Consider the following 24,635-nt stretch of genomic DNA (forward strand, 5'->3'; position numbering starts at 1 on the left):
CACTCAGCCGCTCCACAGGAGACGTGTGTGTGTGTGTGTGTGTGTGTGTGTTGCTCTTCAGGGGAAAATTAGGTCACCACCTTTTTGTTTTGATGAAGCTTTGAAAGAAAGAATGAAGATTTTAAAATTAGATTAAGCACCTTGGTGAAAACTTCCATCCTCCTCAATCTGTGATCTGATCTGAGGTCTGTGTGTGTGTGTGTGTGTGTGTGTGTGTGTGTGTGTGTGTGTGTCTGTTGTGTTTCCATCCACCTTTTCTTATTTGCATTTTCAAAAATTGCGAATAAATACTTGGATAGAAACGCCAGAAATGAGAAAAAGGCAGTAAATTTGCTTGTTGTTGTGGATTTGTCAGCGTATCGATAAAAGGAAAATGTGACTTTTTGTCATGGAAACAGGTTTTGCGAATTGAGGCAGAGTTTGTGGGTGAAGTGCTGCTGGACGACGACGACGTTCCCAAACAAATGGAGAACGACACGGTCTCCCACCAGCAAACTCCGACAGCAACTTTTCTTTTCCTTCTCCTCTTCAGGAGGGTTTTGTAGCTGTGAACGCTGACAAAACTGTAGCTAATGTTCTCCCAAGAGCCGACAGGTTCAGTAGGTCTACCATACTTTCCGGACTAGCCTATAAGCCGCTACTTTTTCCCCGCCCCAGTGTCCAAGCTCTCATCTCTGCACCGCAACACAAACGCGCTCTGTAACCCGTAATCTTTTGTTCATGATGGTTAAAGGGACAACGAGGAGTTTCTATTTGGTTATAAAAGAGTCTCACGTTAATGTGGATACGTTACCACTTGTTAATGGTCCCATTTTCTATAAATCTATGGTTTTGTCTCTATGGTTATTTTGTTATTATTAGTGGTGGTGGAAATGCTGGGCGAGCCGACCAGCGTTTCTTTACTTTCGGTTTCGTGGCGAGTCATGAGAATAACGCCGCCGAATCTCCGTTTATGGTGGGAACTACGACGGTATGTGATCGTCTTCCAACCTCTGACTTTAATTCTTGATGAATGAAAACATGAGTCTGTCTTGCGCCGGTCAAAGAATTTCACGGTGCGGAGGCTCATAAATGTAGTGTGAAAACACTTCGCTTTTCCAAAACTCCTCGTTGTCCCTTTAAGACTACACAAACACACACGTCGTAACATCGTATATATTATGTAACGTTATCCACCGCTCCATTTATTGATTTTTTGCCGGCTTCGTTGTAAACAAATGCACATGGAGAAAAGACTGACTGTCACAGTTCTCTACTGTCTTTCTGTGTAAATATCTCATGTTACAATATTAAAACCTGCAGCTTATATTCAAGTGCGGCCTAGATATGTATTTTCTTTAAAATGTAGCTGGTGCAGCTTATACTCAGGTGCGTCTATAGTCCGGAAAGTATGTAAATTGTCCATGATGAGTGTCAGCTGATGTCATGGATACATTCACGCTCTCTTATGACGTAATCTCACGGCGCTCCTCCTCTCCCAATAATCGCAAAACAATAACGAATGGAAACGGGCTTAAATTCGCATTTGCTTTTTGCGCATTTTCACAAAATTTGAATTTGAGACATTTGGATGGAAACCCAGTTAGTGTGTGTGTGTGTGTGTGTGTGTCTGTGTGTGTGTTTCCTCTCTGATCATGATTGTATTGATTACAGCCTCATCACCATCGTCCTCTTGTCTTTGAGTGTGTGTGCAGCAGTTAGTTGGTTATAAAGAGTTTCAACAGCTCAGCCAATCAGAGGGAGACGTGGGGGCGTTTAAAAAAAAAGGACACGAGTCTGTCAGAGGTTTGAATCCTCCAATCCTGCGTTTGGCGCCACGTTGCTATGAAACGACGGCTCCACTGTCATTAAACTGTCTTCTATTGTTTCTTAATTGTCGGTAATTTGCATGTGCATGTTTTTTAATTCCTGGCGTCTGGAGCTGCTGCTGCTGCCGAGGTCGTTGTGTTTAACACGCTGTCGATGCAGGATTAAAGCTGTGTGTGTGTGTGTGTGTGTGTGTGTGGTCAGACTCTACTGGTTTCTACTGACACCAGCGTGCAGCAGCAGCTCGTGCTCCAGTTATAATTTTAGACTGCGGCAAATGTTGTTTTGGCAGCGGATGGATTTACTGCAGAGCTGCAACAGGTGAATGTGGAACCGGACTCCTTAGAGGTCAGTGGGTCGACTCGGCAGCCGGAGACTCGACTGAGATTCTACCGGACACGTCGGCTTCTGAAAAACCTGGAGCTGAATGATGCAACAGTGGAGAAGATGCAGATATTTGAACAGTTTAACGTCACATTGTTCCTCTTAAAGGGACAACGAGGAGTTTTGGAAAAGCAAAGTGTTTTCTCACTACATTTATGAGCCTCCGCACCGTGAAATTCTTTGACCGGCGCAAGACAGACTCATGTTTTCATTCATCAAGAATTAAAGTCAGAGGTTGGAAGACGATCACATACCGTCGTAGTTCCCACCATAAACGGCGATTCGGCGGCGTTATTCTCATGACTCGCCACGAAACCGAAAGTAAAGAAACGCCACCACTAATAATAACAAAATAACGATAGAGACAAAACAATATATTTTTTTGAAAATGGGCCCATTAACAAATGTGGGTAGCGTAGATTCATCCACATTAACGTGAGACTTTTTTATAACCAAATAGAAACTCCTCGTTGTCCCTTTAATAAACGCCCCTGAACAGCAGCACAATAATAACTTCACTTAAATTTAATTTGTGCTGAGACCAAGTCTCCACAGTGGAGGATTCATCTATTTTTAGTACTTTAAAACTCACATTAACAACATGCATTAACTTTATTTTTTTTAAAGTTATTTATTTTTTTACAACTGTCTGGCAGCCCCCTTTCCCCTCTTTTCCTCTGTTTTCTTTTATGTTTTCTCTACTGTGGTAGCTATGTTTTGTACAGTTTTGTAAAGTTAAAAACTGTAAAGTAAGTATTAAAAACAGAGACATGGAAGCAGAGAGAGAGAGAGATGGGGGGAATGACATGTAGATCGTCTCAGTTGGAAGTCACAATCATGAAAATTTAGTTGACGATTAATTTCCATACAAATAATCGCGATTAACAATTTAATTGTCTTTTTCTGATCATTTGATGCCACTGTTGTTATAGTATTAGCCTGAACATAGTTTAATAATACACATACAGAAGAAGAAGAAGAGTAAGAGTAGGAAGTAGTGTTTCTTTGAGGGCAGAGTTTATGTGTGTTACTGTGTGGAGAATATCATGGGATGCATCAGTATTATGAGATGGACCAGGGGTTTTTCTCTCTGTGCTTGCCTAAGAACAGACAGTCAGGTAAATGTGGTTCTGGAGGCTAAAACAAGATATTAATTTTTTTTTTTTAAAGCCAGTAATAAAAACAGAGAAGAAAGAACAAGCTAAAATAAATATGAAATACATGTTGGTAGGTAAAAATCCAATAATAAAACCCGATATGATCAATTACACTGCAAAAACTCAAAATCTTTCCAAGAATATTTGTTTTGTTTCTTGTCAAAATGTCTCATTTCTAGTCAAAGCTAAACTCTTTCCACTTAAAATAAGACTCATCACCTAAATCGCCAGTGAAAGCAAGTTTTTTGTGCTCGTAATAAGAAAGAAAAACTTGCTCCACTGTCAGATTTTTCTACTTATTTCAAGTGAAAATCTGCCTGAAAGAAGTAAAAAGTGTTTAAAAACAAGCTACTTTTTATGTAATGAGTCTTATTTTTAGTACATTATTTGTTTTGCCTCGAAATGAGACAAATATTCTTGGACAGATTTTGAGTTTTTGCATCTGGAGGATCTGATCTGATCTGATAAGTTTCATCCTGAAGGAACGAAGCTGCGTCAACTGGAACTGGAAGCAGGTCTAACCACCTGTATTGATCCTTGTTTTTGTTTTTTAATTTTTCCATACAGGTGATCATCAACAGCACCATTACACCCAACATGACGTTCACCAAAACATCCCAGAAGTTTGGTCAGTGGGCCGACAGCAGAGCCAACACGGTGTTCGGCCTCGGCTTCTCCTCCGAGCAGCAGCTGTCCAAGGTGAGAGAGACCACAGAGGTGTTGATCAGGGACAGTTGTTCTAAAGGTGCAGTCTGGATAAAAATTATCTGGATTTTGAAATCCCTTTTTTTGCTATCCAGGATCACGTAATCCGTCTTAATTTTATCCCAGTTGTTCAAAGCAAAGTACTTTTCAAGATTACCAGATCTGGATAATGATGCTCTAGATGTGACTGTGCATCACGCTGAAGGCTGATTGGTCTGTAAACAACAGGTAGAACAGCAGCATGGGCTCACTCACAGTGTAGAGTGTAGGCCTATGTGTTGTTTTCTGTGCTCTTTGTTGTTTCTTCAGTGTCTTTTAAACAGCCAGACTCCATCTGGTTGGGCTGTTACAATAAATAAAAAAAAGCAAATATACAGAACATTAGTGAAATTGTGAATATTTCCCCATGTGTTTCAAATTCAAACTTCAAATTTCATTAAATTCAGTTTGGGGAAAAGTTTTTCAGTTGTAGAATATTCAAAAGTTAACTTTATCACTGTTATAGTTTAAAAATTAGGTGCAAAATATAAATCAATAAATGCATTATATACTACATTATAGATATTGTTTATTTGACCAGTTTGAATTTAATTTCAATCACATTAAGTTCCTGAATCCACCAAACTGCTGGGATCTGAATAATGATCTATGATGATTTTTTTTTTGGATCAAAGTTTTCCTGATTCTACTAAAAAGTTCTGAACCACACAAACTGAGGGTTTGATCCAGATTAAAGCCAAGACTGGATCTTGTGATCTAATCTGATCTCAGAATTTAGTTTTATAAGTTTTGAAACAACCCATTTTCAAGATTTGATCCGATTATCCAAAATCCGATCAGATTACTTTTGAACAACTGGGCCCTGATAGGAGGGGACTGAACCACTGTCACCATGGAGCCAGTTATCTCTCTCATCTCCCAGAAGTGTTTTAATATGAGCCTCATCATCGCTGATCCTCATCGTCTCCTCTGATGTGTTTTCAGTTTGCTGAGAAGTTCCTGGAGGTGAAAGAAGCAGCGAAACTCGCCCGCGACAAATCTCAGGAGAAGGCAGAGACGCTGAGCAACCACTCGCAGGTAAACGAAGAGTCTGACTCACCTGTCGCCAGATTCTGGGTTTAGAACAAAGCTTCTCACTCCTCAGCTTTTAAAGAGTTCAGTTACTACTGAAGTGACTCTTATGTTGAATTTTAAAGGGATATGCCAACATTTTTTTTGTTTTTTTTGTTGTCTTGCCTCACTCCCGAGTCCATGACCAGCAGATAGACACCATCCTTTCGACTGTGCGTGCAGTAACAAGGGAGATAGAGCCGTATCGCCGTAATTAGCTTAGCTCAAACGCTGGAAGTGTATGGGTAGTGTTAGCCTGCCTCCACCTAAAGTCGCTAATTAGCTTAGCTCAAACGCTGGAAGTGTATGGGTAGTGTTAGCCTGCCTCCACCTAAAGTCGCTAATTAGCTTAGCTCAAACACTGGAAGTGTATGGGTAGTGTTAGCCTGCCTCCACCTAAAGTCATCAGAGAAACTCTTCAGCAACTCTAAACGGAAACCGGCGGGCCGATCTTCGTCTCAGAGCTGACAAAACTCTCCGGTAAGGCATCTTGAGCGGTCAAATGCCGCTAACGGGACGAGATCGGTCAAAACGGAGGGTTCAAGCAAAGACGCTTTATTTTGGTTCAAGCTAGCTACATCGAGGGTAGGTTAGCTTCCTATTTCAAAGTAAAAGCACAAATTCTATCGTCATGGTTTTCTGTATTTAAAGGGCAACGGGTGTTTTATTTTGTGAAAGTAACCGGAAGTGCGTTGGTCACAACGGCTAGCTTGAGTAGCGTCGAATTCGTCTGAACAAAATTGTAAACAGCTGGTATTTAGACAAATTAACGACACACTGCTGATCTAAACGGCTACTTTCTCGCCTAAACATGTTTGAAATGTGGATAAAGTGATATATTTACAGAGTTTAGAGCTAAAATGAAATCAGCTTCTAACTGCTGGTTTCAGCTCGGGTAGGAGGCAGGCTAACACTACCCATACACTTCCAGTGTTTGAGCTAAGCTAATTAGCGACTTTAGGTGGAGGCAGGCTAACACTATTTGAGCTAAGCTAATTAGCAACGTTAGGTGGAGGCAGGCTAACACTACCCATACACTTCCAGTGTTTGAGCTAAGCTAATTACGGGCGATACGGCTCTATCTCCCTTGTTACTGCACGCACAGTCGAAAAGATGGTGTCTATCTGCTGGTCATGGACTCGGGAGTGAGGCAAGACACAAAAAAAAAAATGTTGGCGTATCCCTTTAAACATGAACACAACAGAACCAGTGATGACCCAAGGTTGTTTTACACCTGAAGGCAGTAAAACCATTAAACCATACCTTTACTGACTCCAGAGCTCAAAGTCCAAACCTCTGAATAACCAGAATAAGACCTGTAGAAAAAAAAACCTAGGTGGGCTTCGGTCCAAACCGGTCTGAACCGGTCTGAACCAGTCTGAACCAGTCTGACTCTCTCTCTCTCCAGGAGTCGGGAAGAGAGACGCCGTCCACCAACCAGGCGTCCAGCATCAACGGGACGGACGACGAGAAGATCTCTCACGTGGGTCCAGAAGCCGCTCTGCTGCAGACGGAGAACGAGCGACTGAAGACCGCCGTGGAGCAGAGGTGAGGTCGCCACTCAATAAAGTTTATTATTATAATAATAATAATAAACTTTATTCATAAAGCACCTCGACAAAGTTACAAAGTGCTGTACAGATTTTAAAAAATTAAAGATGCATAAAACAAGTAGAAACAGTGACAAAATAACTCAGGGTTTCCACGGGTCATTAAAAAGCATTAAAAGTCATTAAATATATTTTGCTGAAATTAAGGCCTTAAATGGCATTAAAAAGAATTAAATTCGATTCTCAAAGGCATTAAAAAACTGATAAAAAATTGATTGACTCTTTTTTTTTTTTAATCGCTATCGGCAAAAATCGGAATCGGTAGGTCAAGCTTTTTAAAAATCGGTGATAGGCCAGAAAATTGCAGTCGGTGCACCCCTATTGGTGTGATAAACATGCAGAACCAAGTAATTGGATGTGTGTATGTGTATATAGATAATTGTATCATGTACGCACACGTATAGTATTTGCAGTCACGGGCATTAAAAATGTTTGAAATGCCATTAAAAAGGGCATTAAAAAGCATTAAATTAGATTTGCTGGTACCTGCAGAAACCCTGTAACTAACAACTCCTCCAATGAAGAATAAAAGTAATATCATGTGGTTTTTAAAAGTGAAGAAATTTCAAAATAAAAGCCCGACAGACACTCAGGAGCCTCTTTAATACGACGTGTGTGTCGGCCGCTCGCTGCACGATGAAGTGACCTTTTCATATTTAATCAGTAACGTGTGACCGATCAGCTTCACTCAACATCACAGCATGACTCATTTTAAAGAGAGTGCATTAACCTGAATACGTTTTCTTTTTTCATCAATCCTTTGCTTCACGGAGAAGATTTTAAAGGGATAGTTCAACATTTTGGTAAATACTGTAGGCCCATTGCCATAATCCCTATAGTCATAGCAGTAGGTTTGTTACCTTTAATTGTCGGTGCAAGCTATTTTTAGAACGGCGGAGCAGAGCCGCGAGCTGCTTTCTTGCTCTACCTCATCAAACTCATCAAATACACAATCCAACAACTCCACAACGCTCTGGTGGACAAGTTGTGAGCTGCACATTCACCACGCTATGAGATAATAACACAACGTTACCAGACAGAGTTGTTTTAGAGGGAAATACATGCAAAACCACTGATGCACGTTGCCTTCAGGGACAGTTTTGCAAACTCTGGTCCATGTTCAGCTCAACAAAGATTTCCTTCCTCTGAAATCGTCTCATAGGAATAAAAGTGCAGCTGCTGGTGATTTAAATGTAAATCTGCACAACCAATCAACCAATCAGAGTTCAAATCCAATCAAATCCATATAATCCACATATCTGTCCCTTCACACAGGTTTTAATGGAGCGTACAAACAAACTGACATTAACATGCACATCGTTAATTTTTACTGAGTGAATCCAAACGGTGTGAAATCGACTCCTGATTGACTTTTATTCTCGTCTTCAAACGTTCTCGCTCTGCACAGAAAACCACCGGGTCGTCGTCGTTTTATAATCCAGTTGGTTTGAGTGTTGAAATCTGAAATCTGTAATTGCATGAAACACCAGATGTGAGGACCAGATGGGATTAAAACGAGCCCGAGGGCGTCGGGAGTCGACTCGGTAAATTTAGCCCCAAAAAAACCATCAGTGACAGATTTGATCCAGATGGAATAAATAAAAAGGTCCTGAAGTGAAACAATGACTAATTATTATCACACACACACACACAGAGGAAAATAAGAATTACATGAACATCTGTGTGTTTGTGTAAATAAAGTTATTAAAACCAGGACGATGTTATTTGGTCAGTTGGATCACAGTTCAACACAAACACACACAGTTGGAAGTGAAGTTTCCACTAACAACTCGACTATAATGAGTGAATACATTTATATTTTTCCTCCTCTGGTTTGTTTCTCGCTGACGACTTTTGGCTTCAGGATCAGAGGCTGAATCTGATTTAATTATGGTTTCCACTTCACACTCGGCTGCTCTGCAAAACAACATTAATAAGTTGTTGTAAAGCTTTTTCCCCCTCGAAGCTGAACGTCGTCGGCTGTGGACTCGACCCGCGCTGCAGAAACAGTTTTATACAATAACTCCTCCTCCTCCTTTTTATTTAAATAACAAGAATTGCAGCTGTTAAAGGGATAGTTCAACATTTTGTCAAATTGGCCCATTGCCATAATCCCTATAGTCATAGCAGTAGGTTTGTTACCTTTAATTGTCGGTGCAAGCTGTTTTTAGAACGGTGGAGCGGAGCCGTGAGCTGCTCAGAGCTACGCTATGGAGGCTCATTATGGGATTTCTTGGTTTCCCGCATCAAACTCATCAAATACACAATCCAACAACTCCACAACGCTCTGGTGGACAAGTTGTGAGCTGCACATTCACCACGCTATGAGATAATAACACAACGTTACCAGACAGAGTTGTTTTAGAGGGAAATACAGAGACTGATGATGAAAAACTGTCCCTGAAGGCAACGTGCATCAGTGGTTTTGCATGTATTTCCCTCTAAAACAACTCTGTGTGGTAACGTTGTGTTATTATCTCATAGCGTGGTGAATGTGCAGCTCACAACTTGTCCACCAGAGCGTTGTGGAGTTGTTGGATTGTGTATTTGATGAGTTTAATGATGAGGGAAACCAAGAAATCCCATAATGAGCCTCCGTAGCGTAGCTGAGCAGCTCACGGCTCTGCTCCGCCGTTCTAAAAACAGCTTGCACCGACAATTAAAGGTAACAAACCTACTGCTGTGACTATAGGGATTATGGCAATGGGCCAATTTGACAGAATATTGAACTATCCCTTTAAGATGTTCTGATCACAGTCTGGACCTTCAAAGCTCAGATAAATCCTGACGCTTGAAGCTTTTTCCTTTTTTCCTGCTTGGTTCTGACACATCCGCTCTGAGGACTGCTGTGTCCCACCCACTGACAGCAGCCGTGATGAGGTGTTATTAAAGTGTTAGTCACTTCATCTGTCAGCGCTTCGAATGTTAAACCTGATCAGTGCACAGTCGAGCATTACATTAGCCCCATCAACGATCAAACGTCTGCAACTTCTAGTTATGAAACAGGTCGGTTCTCTGCAGGTTCTCTGTCTCTGCTGGTCCTGCTGTGTCTTCACAGCTCTGTCACAGCAGTGAAGTGAAGGAGGATGCAGGAAGCTGCAGTAGTGTTGTTTTTGGTGGCCTCTTTTAATATTATAGTTTAATATTAATCTTTGTGTCAAACTGTCATTTTAGTTTTTATTAGTTTTACTCATGTTCATGCTCTTTTTTTTGTCTAATCAAGTTTCAGTCGACTAAAACACTGAGCATTTTAGTTTTATTTTAGTCAGAATGACCCAGAATGACCCATTTTCGTCTGGTTTTAGTCGACTTAAATATAATGTAATTCTACTTAACCCAGGGGTTGCGATTTTTCGACTTATTTCAAATGAAAATATTCTTGAAAGAAGTAAAAAAGTGTCTAAAAACAAGCTACTTTTTAGGTGATGAGTCTTGATGAGATTTTTTTTGACTAGAAATAACATTTTGACGAGAAATAAGACAAATATTCTTGGTAAGATATTTGAGTTTTTGCAGTGTAGGAGGTTGCAGGAGGTTGTAGGAGGTTGCACACTGCAAAAACTCTACATCTTTCCAAGAATATTTGTCTTATTTCTTGTCAAAATGTCTCATTTCTAGTCAAAACTAATCTCTTTCCACTTAAAATAAGACTCATCACCTAAAAATGAACTTGTTTTTAGATAATTTTCACTTGTTTCAAACTCATTTTCATTTGAAATAAGTACAAAAATCTGCCAGTGAAAGCAAGTTTTTTGTGCTTGTAATAAGGAAGAAAAACTTGCTCCACTATCAGATTTTTCTACTTATTTCAAGTGAAAATCTGCTTGAAAGAAGTAAAAAGTGTCTAAAAACAAGCTACTTTTTAATGTGATGAGTCTTATTTAAAGTAGAATGAGATTTTTTTTGACTAGAAATGACATTATGACGAGAAATAAGACAAATATTCTTGGTAAGATTTTGAGTTTTTGCAGTGCAGCAAGCTGTAGGAGGTTGTAGGAGGTTATAAGAAGCTGCAGGAGGCTTCAGTGCATGTTTGATAGAAAAAAGCAGACTTGAGCTCAGCCATGCATGAAGAAGGGGACAGTGATGCATACTAAATATACATCAAAGTCTCTCCAGCCTCATTGATAAGACAGAACCAGAGTGAGTGTAGAACCTCCATCAGCTCATCAGATTCCCATTTCTTTCTTTCTTTCTTTCTTTCTTTCTTTCTTTCTTTCTTTCTTTCTTAGTTAGTCTAAATACGAGTGGACAGCTTCAGGTACATCTCATCTAATTACTGAGGTAGAAGTCTGTAGCTCTGTCACGTCAGTGGCTGCGGCCTCTGGCAGTTCAACACCGACCTGTCTACATCTGCCTGTGTTAATGACTCTCCTCCTCCTCCTGCATCTCTCTGTGTCTGTGTGTGTGTGTGTGTGTGTGTGTGTGTGTCTCTCTGGTCTGACAGCAACACCAACGCCAAGAAGTGGGAGACGGAGCTGCAGACGCTCCGAGACAACAACGCCCGGCTGGTGGACGCGCTGCAGGAGTCGTCGGCGAACGTGGAGAGCTGGAAGAAACAGCTGAGCACCTGCAAGGAGGAGAGCGACGCGCTGAGGGAAAAGGTGAAGGAGGAGGAACACGAAGAAATATGGAGCTGAAACACTCACACTGCAAAAACTCCAAACCTTTCCAAGAATATCTGTCTTATTTCTTGTCAAAATGTCTCATTTCTAGTCAAAACTAATCTCTTTCCACTTAAAATAAGACTCATCACCTACAAATTAACTTGTTTTTAGATTATTTACACTTGTTTCAAACTAATTTTCAATTGAAATAAGTAGAAAAATCTGCCAGTGAAAACAGGTTTTTTGTGCTTGTAATAAGAAAGAAAAACTTGCTCCACTATCAGATTTTTCTACTTATTTAAAGTGGAATATTTGCTTGAAAAAAGTAAAAAGTGTCTAAAAACAAACTACTTTTTAATGTGATGAGTCTTATTTTAAGTAATTAGATTTATTTTGACTAGAAATAAGACAAATATTCTTGGTAAGATTTTGAATTTTTGCAGTGCAAACACACAAACTCAACAAACTCTTCATGCTCATTATCTTAAAGCCCCAGTGTGTAACTTATTTAGCTTTTTATTATCAAAAATCAAACCTGTCTTTCATAAATCCGTATTTCCCTGAAGTGGAATCACAGCTGCATACAAATGAAAGCTTTCTGGTTCCTTAGAATGAGTTGTTACAAGTCGTTACAAATACATAAGTGGGCGACGCACCGAACCGAGGCGGCCATGTTGCATCGTGACCGTAGGTAACCATGGAAACTGAGCGGAGCCGTGGGCTCGGCCTGTTAAAACTGTCACCACTGTGTAGTGTGAGGAAGGACGGAGGCACTGGTGTTGCATTCAGGTGCAGTCAGGCAGACGGCCGTCGGCAAACCAACCGGATGTCATTTTACTCCACCAGAGAAAGACGGTAAAACAATACCACATCACCATGACAACATGTTGTCACTTGTTTACATAGACGCTTGTTTATCCTGTTACATGCAGCGTCTGTTGTCTGTCTGACGTCTGCCCGATTTCACCTGAATGCAACATCAAGAATACGTTCAGATATGCAACCGCACCGCTAGATGGGGGGAATTCCTACGTATTATACCTTTAAGATCTGATCCCTCAACATATGTGTGGCGGCCTGGGAAAGCCCGTTGGAAGTCGCTGACGTTCGATTGTGGCAAATAGCCTAAATAGGTGTGGAAAAGTACTATTTCAACGATTTTGATATTTTGTGTGATTCTGGTACTTTGAACTCCCTACTACATCGTGGTGAATAAATATTTTAAGAAAACAAAACGGAAAGTACTTATTTTTATGTTTTTGTAGCGAGTAGAGCGTTTCATTTTCAGCTGAGACACAGAACAGCTGAGCTGCAGCAGCAGCGCTAGAGGAGAGGAGGTCCGTTGTTATTGTAGAGGCACCATTCAAGGACCCTCGGAAAGCAGAAAATCGCACGATTCAGATACAGTTTACAGCTCATCTCTATCATAAACGGTTCAGAAGTTGTTTAATGTTTTGTAAAACACTCGTCTTTAGAAGGTTAAAACAGCAACGTTCTAGTTAAAGCCATTTTTCTCACTTTTCAGTTTTTTGGTCATAATAGATTAAAATGCCCATAACTTTTTATCTGAAAGGGCTATCTCAGTTATGCAAACAGTTATGAATGGCTGAAAACTTCTAGTTTATGGAAATATCAAAAAATGAAAATGTCAAAATCCCACCATGTGAAGGGTTTTCCCCGGCCACCACACAAATGATATGAAGCCTCAGGTTTGTTCAGTTTGAGCTTCAGTGTTTCCTGCAGCAGAGTCTCAGCTCCAAACACCAGAAATAGAATAATTCAGTTTCATAATCACTGTGGGCTGTTCCGTGTTCCTGCAGCATCTCTCATACCTGCAGGATTTCACCGACACGGGAACAAGCAGCATCGTGATTAACCAGCAGTTGTTCTCCAGGTGTCAATCAGTAGCTCATCTTCTTCTTGTTCTTGTTCTTCTTGTCTCTTCAGATTGCAGAACTAGAAGCTCAGTGTAATGAAGCCAATCAGGAGAAGCAGAAAAACGCTCAGCTGAGTGTCCGTGTGCAGGAGCTGGAGGCGGAGCTTCAGGAGAAGGAGCAGGTGAGACCTCGGCAGCAGCAGCGTCACATCTGATCTGTCCTTCAGAGACCAGAGAGACCAGAGAGACCAGAGAGTCCTGAGCTCTTCACCTGAGTTTACAACACGATCTCTCTCTGCTCGTTGGCTCCACGCCGACTCTGTTCCCTCAGGAGCCAATCAGCTGCAGCCTGAGACTCTGTGTCCTCAGATTGCTCCTGTGTGTTTACCTGTACACTGCAAAAACTCAAAATCTTTCCAAGAATATTTGTCTTATTTCTTGTCAAAATGTCTCAATTTTAATCAAAACTAAACTCTTTCCACTTGAAATAAGAATCATCACCTAAAAATGAACTTGTTTTTAGATCATTTTCACTTGTTTCAAACTAATTTTCACTTGAAATAAGTAGAAAAATCTGCCAGTGAAAGCAAGTTTTTTGTGCTTGTAATAAGGAAGAAAAACTTGCTCCACTATCAGATGATGTCAAGTGAAAATCTGCTTGAAAGAAGTAAAAAGTGTCTAAAAACAAGCTACTTTTAAATGTGATGAGTCTTATTTTAAGTATAATGAGATTTGTTTTGACTAGAAATAAGACAAACATTCTTGGTAAGATTTTAAGTTTTTGCAGTGTAAAAAAACATATAGACATGATGATACACAGCAGCAGCAGGGAGAATGAGTCGTGAAGGCGTCTCCAGTCTGTGATGCTGAGCTGCTGCATCGAGTCGTCCCTCAGGGTTTTAGCTGCTGGTCCCAGGTCAGTCTGGAGCTCTGACTCCTCTGACTTCTCTCTGGTCGACGCTTCACGGTCAAACCATGTTTCACTTTTCAACGACGGTGCGTTCAGGGGTTCAGAAACAACGTGTGTAAACTGTAACGTCTGGAGAGAGCTCTTTGCTTTGAGCCATCATCACCATGATGCTTCTTGTGTGATGAGAAACCGTTTCATAGGCGTCAATCAGGACTAAAGCAGCTCATATTAAAGGGATAGTTCAACATTTAGTCAGATCCTCCTCTCACCATAATCCCTATAGTCATAGCAGTAGGTTTGTTACCATTAATTGTCGGTGCAAGCTATTTTTAGAACGGCGGAGCAGAGCCGTGAGCTGCTCAGAGCTACGCTACGGAGGCTCATGGTATTTCTCGGTTTCCCTCATCATCAAACTCATCAAATACACAATCCAACAACTCCACAACGCTCTGGTGGACAAGTTGTGAGCTGCACATTCACCACGCTATGAGATAATAACACAACGTTACCACACAGAGTTGTTTTAGAGGTACTAAATGCAGCCGGAACTACATTCCAGACATGTCTGCTGCGTGGAGGGATTTCAGAAGAGGAAGTAGTTCAGAGTGTTTGCTTCATGTGTTGTAATGTTACATGATATTACATGATTATCTCATAGCGTGGTGAATGTGCAGGTCACAACTTGTCCACCAGAGCGTTGTGGAGTTGTTGGATTGTGTATTTGATGAGTTTGATGAGGGACAGGGGACCTGTGTTCACTGAGCAGCTCACGTCTCTGCCCCGCCCATCTCAAAACCACATGCACCGATAATTAAACACTGCAAAAACTCAAAATTTTACCAAGAATATTTGTCTTATTTCTAGTTAAAATGTAATTTCTAGTCAAAACAAATCTAATTATACTAAAAATAAAATTCATCACATCAAAAGTAGCTTGTTTTTTAGACAAGTTTTTCTTTCTCAGTACAAGCACAAAAAACTTGCTTTCACTGGCAGATTTTTCTACTTATTTCAAGTGAAAATTTGTTTGAAACACGTGAAAATGATCTAAAAACAAGTTAATCTTTTGATGACGAGTCTGAGTGGAAAGAGTTTAGTTTTGATTAAAATTGAGACATTTTGACAAGAAATAAGACAAATATTCTTGGAAAGATTTTGAGTTTTTACAGTGAAGGTAATGAACCTACAGTACTGCCATGACTATAGGGGTTATGGTGAGAGGAGGATCTGACTAAGTGTTGAAATATCCCTTTAATGAGCACTGATAGGAGACGGGATCACTTTCTAAACACCGACTCAACATCTGGTGAAAGTTTCATGTCAATAACTAATTAGAAATACATAGTACTTCAACTCTTCTACGTCGATGTTCTGTCTGAGTGGCCGTCTTTCTAATCAGTTTTTTTTAATCTCGGTTCCTAACTCAGCTGCTGATTTATTTATTTATTTATTTTTTTTTTCCACTAATTTACTGGATTTTTGTTTCTGTTTTGGTGAAATAATCCGACAAAAGACAAAGTCAGTGGATGAGATGACATGGCTGTGTGAGTTTGGCCCAGATATGAAGAGCGGCTCTGCATCGTGTCACCACGTCACTCATCCATGAGTCAAACAGCTGAGCTTCATCTCCACCGTCCTCTGACCGCCGCTCGTCGCTGCTAAACGTTGTTTCTCTGCAGACTAATGATTAAGACAGATTATTTTCTGCTTCAGATCTCAGCGAAGGAGAATTTTATTATTATTTAGTTTATTCTTTACAAGTCTGGAGTGTTTTAGCTTTTAATCCTGAACACTGCAACACATCTTTATAATCTTCATAATGGTGAAAACTAATATTTTTATGAATTAGTCTGTCAATTAATTTCAGAATCTATCACATATTGTGTGAAACCCATTGTGACTCTTGAATCATTTGTCCATAATAAAACATAAAGCACAACTGTACAATACAACAATGCGTACAAAACATCCAATACAATACACTACACACCCAACATTAAACCACAATCACTACAACAGCGTAACACAACATATAGTAAGTACTGCTTAGTATAAGGCAAGTGTAATGTACATAAATTGAGAATATTAGAAAATATAAAGTGCGTATAGCAAGTCAGCAAAGACCTGGATACCAGTGATGGTAAATTGTGTTGCAAAGGAGTTATGTACACTAGTAATTAAAAGTTCATACAGAAATGTTACACTGCAAAAAACTCAAGAAACTTCCAAGAATATTTGTCTTATTTCTTGTCAAAATGTCTCATTTCTAGTCAAAACTAAAACTACTCTTTCCACTTAAAATAAGACTCATCACCTAAAAATGAACTTGTTTTTAGATCATTTTCACTTGTTTCAAACTAATTTTCACTTGAAATAAGTAGAAAAATCTGCCAGTGAAAGGAAGTTTTTTGTGTTTGTAATAAGAAAGAAAAACTTGCTCCACTATCAGATTTTTCTACTTATTTCAAGTGAAAATCTGCTTGAAAGAAGTAAAAAGTGTCTAAAAACAAGCTGCTTTTTAATGTGATGAGTCTTATTGTAAGTATAATGAGATTTGTTTTGACTAGAAATAAGATTTTGAGTTTTGCATCGATAATACAAATACTAGAAATAAAATAGATCTTAAAGTGAGTTTACCCATCGTATTATGTTATGTAAATGACTATAAATCGACACCTGAACTGTTTGTGTCAGATGAGACTTTATAGATCAGAGTCATTGATCTGAGACGGATTAAAGTTCAGGAGCAGCAACAAGGAAACGTTTGATAATCTGATTAATAAAACCTCAGATGCATTGATGGTTAATCTTTCAGTTTGACTCCAACAGCTGTAAAATAATAATATTAATAATATTCCTGTCTGCAGACGGACCCAGACTCTCTGATGTAAAGGATTTTCTGGTTCACCTCCTCCGCCCGGCAGCCTGAGTATTAATAGCAGATGTAAATCGTTTTTTTATTTCGATATCAGAGCGTCTGACACAACAACAGGAAGGAAGTGGAGCTGGTTTTATTTTCTCTTAAAGCCTCCGGCCGCCGCAGCGTTTCCCTCCGTCCGGTAGAACTGGCCGTGATGCTCGGAGCTGCAACCGAGGCGTGTGATCAGAGCGGTGGAGATCCAGCAGACTCACACACACACACACACACACACACATACACACACTCTTTGCTCCTCCAATTAAAAGCAGCCTATGAATTATTAAGCGTTGACCCGGCGTCGGCCTCCTGCAAACCAACAGAACAAAAAGCTGCTGCAGGTTCAGACCAGAGCTGCAACAACATGAAACCTGCACAAAGGAGCAGAGAGAAGAGACCTGATGAGAGATAATAATAATAATAGTTGTTATTATTATTATTATTATTATTATTATGAGGAGGCAGACTGTTCCTTCACCTGCTTCATGCTGCTTCATCCTGGTTTAGAGTCGTGTGCCGTGTTGGGGAAGTTCACTTTCTACATGAACTGGTTGTTCATATAACTAAAAATACAATTTTTAACTAAGTTCACGGTTCCAAAACTGAACTATAGTTCTTTTTTCTTTTCTTTTTTTTTTTCAATATGTAGCTAGAAGCTATTATTTTTCTAAGTTATTGCCTCAGCCCATATCGAACCACAGACAGCAATTATTTTAGCTGTTTTAACCAGTATTATTGATAGTTACTACTTTACTTTCCCCAAAAAGTAACTGATTTACAATGTGATGAAAGTAATTAATTACCAGGAAAAGTAACTATTGCGTTACTATTTTATAAAATATGTCAAATATGTCAAATGATTTGGACTTCCCTCTCGAACCCGTTTATCTTTTACTAACCAACTGGGTCAGTATTCCTCCACACAGACAGACGACTCCGCCACGCGCTGTATCACTCCGCTGTATCACTCCGCTGATCCAATCAGCTGATAGCTGTCGCCTGATTGGCTGGTTTCTCAGCTACATATTAACGCCTGTTTACAGTGTTTTAGCTGGTTTTTACCTGAAGGCTCTATGGAAATCTGGCTCATTCCTGAACGAAGTCAGAGCGCCGTCAGAGCGCCGTTCACAAACGCCAGAATGAACGCGTTCACAATAACGTTCATCAAGAGGAAATACAGAACGTTCAGTTCACGAGTTCATGGACGATGGTCATTGAACGCGTTCAGGCTCAACACTGGAGAAGCTGTTTCTACCGTTTCTTTATTCACTCTCCACACACATGAACAGTGTCAGGATGCTTCACTGTTGGCATGACAACAGGACTGATGGGAACTAGAGAATGCATTTCCTGAAGGAAATACGGGTGAATGCTGAAAACATAAATTGTTGAAACGATGCTGAATTAAGTGAAGAAATTGTTGAATCAATCTTGAAAAGATGAAACAATATCTTTAGAGTAAAACTAAAACCTGTAAGAAGAAGTCTGCGTGAAATCGTTGGAAATCACTTAAATAGTTGAAGATTAACGTGAAGAAATTGAAAGGCTGAAATCTACTCATATATATTTAAAACCGGCAGCTTCTAATATACGTAGATGAAACAATACCAGAGGAGTAAAAGTAGAACATGTAGAAGCAGAAGCAATAGCTGAGAATAGATTAAAAAGTCCAACATATAAGAAGGAGGCCGTACAAAATGGTTGGAAATGACTTGAATTGTTGAAGATTAGTATGACGATATTGAAAATCTTAAGTCTACGCAAAAATATTCAAAAATGACAGTTTACTAATATAGATGAAACAATATCTGAAGAGAAGATGTGAGCAGGAGGCTGAATGACATGACATGGTGGAAAAATACATGAACTGTTTTAGATAAGTGTAAAAAAAATTTGTTAAAGGTCTAAAAGCAGTAGAAATGTTGAAAAGGAAAAAAAGTATTATTATTAGTTTGCACAAAATACAAACATACAAGGAAATTATATGTGTACGTGCACACATCCAAACGTATATAATATGTAATACACAATAAGTTAACATTATTAAAAAAGAAAAGGTTGTAATCTGTTCGTTATCTTAATCTTTCCTCCTTCTTCAACCATCGTGATACAAAAAATAATAAAATCCATGAGGCAACAAACTGTGTGAACATTAATATTAATATTTGTGGCTGTTTATTCATATTCTGTTCACATCGTTTAACAGTAACATGGAAACGCTGTCGATGTCAGTTTGTCATTTTGTTCAGGAGAAGTTCTTCTCATGTAATTCTCTGCAAACTGGTGTAATATTACTTCAGTGTGTGTGTGTGTGTGTGTAAAGTCTGGCTTCTTAAGGAAACATGAGAGAATTGGGAGCAGGGAATTGTTGTGAACTCTTTTCTTTTTCTCTTCCCGTTCCCAGGAGCTGGAGAACCTGAGGAAGCAGGCGGAGATCATCCCTCAGCTCATGGCCGAGTGTGAGAGCATCACCGCTAAGCTGCAGGTAGGAAAACACAACTAGAGAAACACACAAAATACACATTAAATACACATAAAAGGCAGCACAGCCGTGTGTGTGTGTGTGTGTGTGTGTGTGTGCGCTACATGAGGACACACAGCGGCTGTGACGGAGGTTTTCATCATCATCATCATCACCACACTGAGCCTGAGGCCGGTGGTGGTGACACAACACTCACATCATCACGTGTCGCACTAACGCACAACGTGGTGAATAAAAGTTGGATTATCACCTCCTTTTTTTAAAACCATCTTTTTTTTAAATAACTTTAAAGGGATAGTTCACCCAAAATTCAAATTTCACTCATTATCTCCCCCCCCCCTCATGTGGACTAAGGGCTGGGAGAAGTTTCAGAGTCCTCCATGGCTTCTCTGAGCTACAGCGCGGCTCCGTGCAGCACTGCATGTCCATATGAAGGTTGAGAACGGAGCTCACTTTTCTTCGTCCAAAAAGACACACCAAAAAAACATCCAGATACCTCCATGCTGCTCGTCTGTAATGTCCCTCTTGTATTGAAGCCCCAACATGAGAAATTATTCCGAAAAAAATTAAATAAGTTTATGTTTTAAGCTTGTTTGTAGCGGAAGCTCCCAGCACTGCTCTTCCTGGTCCGTCCAAATCTTGCGAGATTTGCATTGACACTGGTGCAAATCTCGCGAGACGTCTAGCCATGGTGTAACTCAAATGGTTTGCCGGCATCAATTTTAGTCGCGTTTTTTTTTTGCTCCCCCCAACACTGGGTGACCATCAGGACAACGATTTAGGGGTCAAAAATGACCGGAATTGTCCTTTAAACTCCTTCACATGCTCAATAAAGGGAAACTACAAGAGTCCTTTAGTGTCTTGTCTTGTTGTTTCTAGCTGACGTAGAGACTGAAGCTCCTGGAGGACGACAGTTGTTATTATTTCCAATTCATTAAAATCGCCCAGTGAGTTGTGCGGCTACAGAAAGTTGTTGCTCTCTTGTGTGTTTGTGGTTCAAGGCCGTGACCCCAAAATATGTGAGTGAGTGGGCTGGGTTTGATGGATGTGTTACACCAGAACATGTGACGAGCAGAGAGAATAGATGAGTTTACATCAGCTGAACCCGTCACTGCAGTGATGGAGCTGTGAAATAGTTTGAATCGTCTCGGTCGGAGCTGAGTTATCACATGACAGAACGACAGATCATTAGTTTAGTCGACGTCAGAAACATCTGAAGTCGATGTGACGACGTTGTTTCTGTTATCTTTGTGTGTTTGTTTAATGTGTGTGTGAATCTTCACACCCTTCTCCTCCCTGTTTTCTCTCTAACAAAAGAGCTTCTGTTCTTCAGGGCTTGTCTCTTTTTTTTCATTGAGCAACATCAAACTTTCTGTAAAACCTGAAGCGCCCGTTGGTTTGTGCCAATAAGTCTGACATGACAGTGTAACGTTGCTCTCAATGCACCGACTGGTTTTATCATCCGAGCCGTTAGTGCATGTGCTGCCTTCAGGGCCGTTGCTAGGAATTCTGGGCCCCCTGAAAGAATACTAAAGTGGGCCCCTGCCCCCTGACTTTTCCACATTTTTTTTCTTACACTGCAAAAACTCAAAATCTTTCAAAGAATATTTGTCCTTTTTCTTGTTAAAATGTCTCATTTCTAGTCAAAACTAATTTCTTTCCACTGAAAATAAGACTCATCACCTAAAATGTACTTGTTTTTTTTTAGATAATTTTCACTTGTTTCAAACAAATATTCACTTGAAATAAGTAGAAAAATCTGCCAGTGAAAGCAAGTTTTTTGTGCTTGTAATAAGAAAGAAAAACTTGCTCCACTATCAGATTTTTCTACTTATTTCAAGTGAAAATATGCTTGAAAGAAGTAAAAACTGTCTATAAACAAGCTGCTTTTTAATATTATTTTAAGTATAATGAGATTTGTTTTGACTAGAAATAAGACAAATATGCTTGGTAATTATTTGAGTTTTTGCAGTGTAGACTACATTTGTATTATAATGTTTTATTAACTTTGTTTTGATACTAATGCAGCATTACTATGAGTATTAGTCAGGGTCTTATGCAGAATAATCCAGCCATTAGACTACTGGGGTTTTTTGGGGGCCCTACTGGGCACTGGGCCCCTGGAATTATCACCACCTTTCTCCCCTGTACAACGGCCCTGGCTGCCTTTCAAGCCGGGCAGAGGGAGGAGGAGAAGAAAAACCAACAGTGGCATGCCTGAAGTTCTTGTTGCTTCACAAAAAGCTCCACTGCCTCCTGGTTTTGTTTCTGCAACGGCCAGCTGGATGAATGACAGTGACAACAGAAGCGGGATGAAGCAGTGAGTTTATATAACCGGCTCTCTCTCCAAACTGAGGAGGAGAAGCTGCACACACAGACAGACAACGGGATTTCTCAAATACCTTTTGTCTGTGCATGATGATGAGGCCCCGAGAGCCGAGCAGAGCAGAGCAGAGAGGGGCATTTACAGAGTCAGGAGGTTTTAAAAATAGGTAAAATAACTTCCTACTGCAAAATCCACAGAGTTTGTTTTTTTTCCATAAATGTTTTACATGGCTTTTATTTTGAAAAAAAAAAACGCCCAAAAACCCCAACTCCACCTCCAGTAACTCCAGCTCAGTGTTTGTGGAGGTTCGTTGCTCGTCTCTATTTAAAGCGGAGCTCAGGTTTCAGACGTCAGCTGGACGACGCGGTCTCGCAGCCCCAACACCTTTTTAGCTCTCTCTCTATTTTAAAACCCCTCCCTTCACTGGAATCTGTGGCATTAATGTGTCACTTGTGTCGCCTGCTTGTCTCACACACTCAGTCACCCCCCCCCCCCCCCCCATCCCAAAAATACAAACACACAGACGTGGACAAAATAAATACAGCTCTGGAAACATGAGGAGACACTTTCACAGATGTTTCTGAAAAAGCATCTGCAGTTGTTGTTGTTGTTGTTGTTGTTGTTGTTGTTTAAACACCAACACAAACACAACTCCTCCTTAATGAGACACTGATGAGATCATCACATGAGGAAGATTATAAAACCACTAAAATATTGTTGTTTAGGAATGAATATGAACATGTTTTCTTTTTATTATTGTTATTCAAGGTCTGAAAAGAAAAGGGCATTTTATGCCAATAAATGCTCTAAAAATGACAATATTTTTTTATTTCAGTTTTGGGGAAAGTGTTAATAGAATAAAACAAAAATGTTAATTTTACTCAAACACAAACCTGTAAATGGTAAAACCAGAGGAACTCATCATTTTGAAGTGGTCTCTTCATTTTCTCCGTGTCTGCAGTTGTGGTAACCTTCTGTTAAAAAAAGAAAAATCCGCAATTGTCATTGAAAGTGACAAAAGTAGAAAGACCAAACTGATTTTCATACATACATACATACATACATACATATACACACACACATATTATGGTATGCCGCTCAGGAAATTTATATTTGAATATATTGAGTGAACCTTTGAATATATGGAATGAACTCTGAATTTATTGAATGAAACTCTGAATATATTGAATGAACTCTGAATATATTGAATGAAACTCTGAATATATTGAATTAAACTTCCGCTATCTTGTTTGTTAATGTGTAACACGTGTATGCAATAAGTGAGTGACAGTAGTCAGCTCAGAAGCTCGTAGCAGCGCCTCGAGGCTCCCATTGCGGGCGACACTCGGGTCTCGGCCCGCCGCTTCAGCGTTTCACTCAGATTGTATTTCCTTTTCTTTGCAGTCCTGACAACTGTTGCTGCTGCTGCTGTCAGGGGCAAGAGGCTGCACAGTTCAGCTAATAATACTGTATATATTCAAGGTTCATTCCATATACTCAGAGATTCATTCAATATATTCAAGGTTCATTCAATATATTCAGAGTTTCATTCAATATATTCAGAGTTTCATTCAATATATTCAGAGTTTCATTCAATATATTCAAGGTTCATTCAATATATTCAAGGTTCATTCAATATATTCAGAATTTCATTCAATACTGTATATTGAAGTTTCATTCCACATATTGAGATTCATTCAATATATTCAGAGTTTCATTCAATATATTCAGAGTTTCATTCAATATATTCAGAGTTTCATTCAATATATTCAGAGTTTCATTCAATATATTCAGAGTTTCATTCAATATATTCAAAGTTCATTCCATATATTCAGTTTCATTCAATATATTCAAGGTTCTTTCCATATATTTTGAAATATTATATTTCCTGAACAGCATGCCATATTATGTGTGTATATATATATATTAATTTTACACATGTTTGAAATAAAATGATTGATTCATTCGCCATCTGTCCATCCATCCGTCTGTCCGTCTGCAGGCTGCAGAGACGAGGAACAAGGAGCTGGAGGGCCGGGTGGACGGGCTGCAGCTGGACATCGACGAGAGCCAGCAGAAGCAGGGACACATGAAGGGAGAGCTGAAGAAGTTCATGGATATTCTGGACGGAAAGATCGACGAGCTGCACGAGGTCCGGCAGGGTCTGTCCAAGCTCGGTGTGGACAACTGAGACGGGACGACGGGACGAGTCCACGCACCGAGCTGGGAAACAAAAAGAGAGAGGGGGGGGTCTGGGGGTCTGGGGGGTGCGAAGCAAAGAGATTCACCACTACTACAGTACCGTTTGTCTTCAGGGGCAGAAACTATGTGGCACCTACAGTACTACTCCCCCTCTTCACCCCCTCTTCACCCCCGTCGAGGTGAAACTCTCAGCTCGGCCTCGAATAAACACGACCGTGAAGAGAAGCTGCAGTTTGTTCACCGGCTTCCTGAAACGAAATCAGTCAGTCCCACTTTGAGCTACTTCTGGGTTTGTGTGTGTGTGTGTGTGGGACTGGGGGATGGATGGATGGGGGGGTAGATGGGTGGGGGGGTTGTGGGGGGTTTAGTGGCTTTAAGAAGCTGGTGGAGGTGTTCCTGACTTTCTGTCCATCTGTGTTTTTCCTGACGGCGGCTGCAGCCTGAGCTTAGAGGAGACGGGGGGACTTTAAAGGGCTAAAACCAGCACAACAACAACACACACACACATGCACAGACACACACACATGCACAGACACACACACA

The 24,635-nt window shown here is 40.1% G+C and overlaps 1 protein-coding gene across 3 annotated transcripts in view; it reads left to right on the plus strand.

The window, feature by feature from the left end:
- Nucleotides 1–24,413, plus strand: part of homer2 (homer scaffold protein 2) — a 63,188-nt gene extending 38,775 nt beyond the window's left edge. For all 3 annotated transcript variants that reach the window (XM_085804938.1, XM_085804930.1, XM_085804945.1), the window contains exons 3-9: nt 3,915–4,046; nt 5,037–5,129; nt 6,571–6,710; nt 11,220–11,376; nt 13,327–13,437; nt 19,487–19,567; nt 23,893–24,413. In XM_085804938.1, the coding sequence (XP_085661064.1) occupies nt 3,915–4,046; nt 5,037–5,129; nt 6,571–6,710; nt 11,220–11,376; nt 13,327–13,437; nt 19,487–19,567; nt 23,893–24,081 (903 nt within the window). In that variant the 3' untranslated portion in view covers nt 24,082–24,413. The remainder of the gene's footprint in view (nt 1–3,914; nt 4,047–5,036; nt 5,130–6,570; nt 6,711–11,219; nt 11,377–13,326; nt 13,438–19,486; nt 19,568–23,892) is intronic.
- The last annotated feature ends 222 nt before the right edge of the window (nt 24,414–24,635 follow it).

This window comes from Trachurus japonicus, chromosome 3, assembly GCF_045865225.1.
Source record: "Trachurus japonicus isolate A0001 chromosome 3, Traja_1.0".
NCBI classification, from domain to species: domain Eukaryota; kingdom Metazoa; phylum Chordata; class Actinopteri; order Carangiformes; family Carangidae; genus Trachurus; species Trachurus japonicus.